Source organism: Calidris pugnax, unplaced genomic scaffold (assembly GCF_001431845.1).
Source record: "Calidris pugnax isolate Ruff unplaced genomic scaffold, ASM143184v1 scaffold11, whole genome shotgun sequence".
Lineage (NCBI taxonomy): Eukaryota > Metazoa > Chordata > Aves > Charadriiformes > Scolopacidae > Calidris > Calidris pugnax.
Genome location: NW_015090803.1, coordinates 10,177,240 through 10,179,784, shown reverse-complemented (window position 1 = coordinate 10,179,784; position 2,545 = coordinate 10,177,240). Strand labels below are relative to the sequence as shown.

At 46.2% G+C, this 2,545-nt stretch overlaps 1 protein-coding gene across 2 annotated transcripts in view; it reads left to right on the top strand.

Annotated features, from left to right (window-relative positions):
* The window catches only part of EVX1 (even-skipped homeobox 1), a 3,527-nt gene extending 2,355 nt beyond the window's left edge, over positions 1 to 1,172 (top strand). For both annotated transcript variants that reach the window (XM_014937676.1, XM_014937677.1), the window contains exon 3: positions 28 to 1,172. In XM_014937676.1, coding sequence (XP_014793162.1) covers positions 28 to 558 — 531 coding nt within the window. In that variant the 3' untranslated portion in view covers positions 559 to 1,172. The remainder of the gene's footprint in view (positions 1 to 27) is intronic.
* Positions 1,173 to 2,545: the final 1,373 nt, after the last annotated feature.

The following is a 2,545-nucleotide window of genomic DNA, read 5'->3' as shown; positions in this document are numbered from 1 at the left end:
CCCCCTTTCCCTCCCCTTTCCCCGCAGGTTTGGTTCCAGAACCGCAGGATGAAGGACAAGCGGCAGCGCCTGGCCATGACCTGGCCTCACCCGGCCGACCCGGCCTTTTATACCTACATGATGAGCCACGCGGCGGCCACCGGCAATTTGCCGTACCCCTTCCCGTCCCACCTGCCCCTGCCCTACTACTCCCACATGGGCATCGGAGCCACGTCGGCCTCTGCCGCCACCCCCTTCAGTACCCCCCTGAGGCCGCTGGACACCTTCAGGGTCCTCTCCCATCCCTACCCGAGACCAGAACTGCTGTGCGCCTTCAGGCACCCCTCTCTCTACCCTGCCCCGACGCATGGACTCGGCAGCGCCGGGGGCAACCCCTGCTCCTGCCTGGCTTGCCACAGCGGGCAGTCCAACGGGCTGGCGCAGAGACCCTCCGGCTCAGACTTTACCTGTTCGGCCACAACCAGGACTGACTCTTTCCTCACTTTCACGCCCTCCGTGCTGAGCAAAGCCACCTCAGTTGCCATGGACCAGCGAGAAGAAGTACCTTTAACGAGATAAACCTTCGCCTCAGGGTTATTAAAAACTCGCCCTTTTCCCCGGGGCTTCTCTTCGAGTCGATGTACCTACAGCCCATGTTTATTTAATCGTGTTCTCTCCCCAGAAGTGGGCACCTACGGAAAGAAAAAAAAAAAAAAAGACTAAAAATAGCTCAGTCTTAAAAGGATTTACATTCCAAAGGGAAAGAAGAGAAGAAGGAGCAATGACTGGTGGTTTATCTCTGAGAAGGATTTTAGACACGGAGGAGGAAGAAAACCAACCCGAACGAAATACACTTCGGTACCTACAGAAATAAGCTGGGACTTTATTTGCCATGGATAGACTTCTCACCAAGGGCTGGGGCTTCTGCGGGTCGCAGCAACAAACCTTATGCACAAACCTAAGAGACGGAGAAGGAAAATCTGACATACTTGAAAGAAACATTATCTTAGTAGGGAAATGGCTTGTGCGCATGAAGAAAGCAAAGATGTAATCTATCAGAGTGTTCAGAAAATAAAAACAACGAGCAAACAGGAAACCCGGCAGGTTTCTGGATTGCAACTCAACAGTATTATCCAGTTGTCTCTGTAGAGAAAAACAATGCTTTACCATAAAGAAAAAACTGTCATTCTGTACATTACTTTCGTGGTTTAATTGCGTTCTTTACTCTCCCTTGCCTCCTCCTTCGTTTGAGCAGAAATCCAGCATTTCATCTCCTCTTTCATTCCCACTTTTATTTTTAAGAGGCAGACTGGAATTGGAAGGGAAAAAATACCAGCTCCTGCCTCTTTATGGGTCAGAGCTATTTGTCCTTTAAATAACAATGTCCTATTATCAGTCGCTGAAACGTGCACACACTGACGAAATTAGCAAGTGATGTATATGTAAGGAGGGTTTTTGAATATCGAATGTATAATGCTCTGTGAGCAGAGACCCCGTGCCAAACACTAACAAGCCGCCAAGGGAAGAGATTAGGTGACAGGGAGCACAACTCCTTCAGACAATCACCAGTCTGTAAATTGGAGCAAAGGCGATTTCCCTTCCTTTGTACTTCAGCCTTCAGTTCTCTCTTTGACTTTTCCTTGCTGCGTCTTCTTTCTTTTTCTTTTTTTTTTTTCTTCTTCTTTTTTTTAATTATTTAATTCATGCTTTGGGTGTTATGTTTCCTTCTTTACCCCTAATCTTTGCATTTGTATGTGTCCTTCACACTGGTCCATGGTCCTTCTCGAGGAGTCCTCCTTTCACAGCACACACACACCCCGCCTCCTCTTTCAGGTATTTCGGAAGGGGGTAGCATCATTGCTTTTGCTTGGATTTCTGTCAACTTAAAATTTAAAACACACGAACACCGGGCTGGGTAGTAGTTTCTTCCAAAACTGGAATCGTTTATTTAATTCTGTTTCAAAATAGCCCAAAGAATAGACTGTTATAATTTGTTACCATGTCGGAATAAAACGTAGTAACAACAATAACAAGGATAATAACCACACACACGTTTTAACAGCATATCACCCGTATTTTTATTGTGTTTGGTTTGGTGTTTTTTTTTTTTTTTAAGTAAAAGTGTTGCTTAAGACGAATTCCACCTTCGTGCAGTTTCTAATGGCTACAGTTCATCAAGCAGGAAAATAAACGCTGGACAGAACAAAGACGTGTTGACACCTCCGCTATCTACTTTGTGTTAAATTGCTGAGGAGCCTCTGGTTTATTGTCACACCGGAGACTCCTTGTCCTTAGGACAGGGGGTGAATAGCAGCGTCTCCCTACAGCGGATGGAGAGCGGGGAAGAGACACGTGCGTGCCAGGAGATATTTTTCCAATCAGAAAAAAAAAAATAAATTGTTTATTAGAGCTTTTTAAAAACTGATCCAAAGTCACCATCTTTAAATCATTAAGGGCAGATTGTTCCGCCCTTTCTGAATGAGATGTCCTCGAGGACATGGAAACCGATGGCCCTTTTTGGACACTCACAAATAGATTCCCCCCACTCCACTCTCCTTCCCCACCC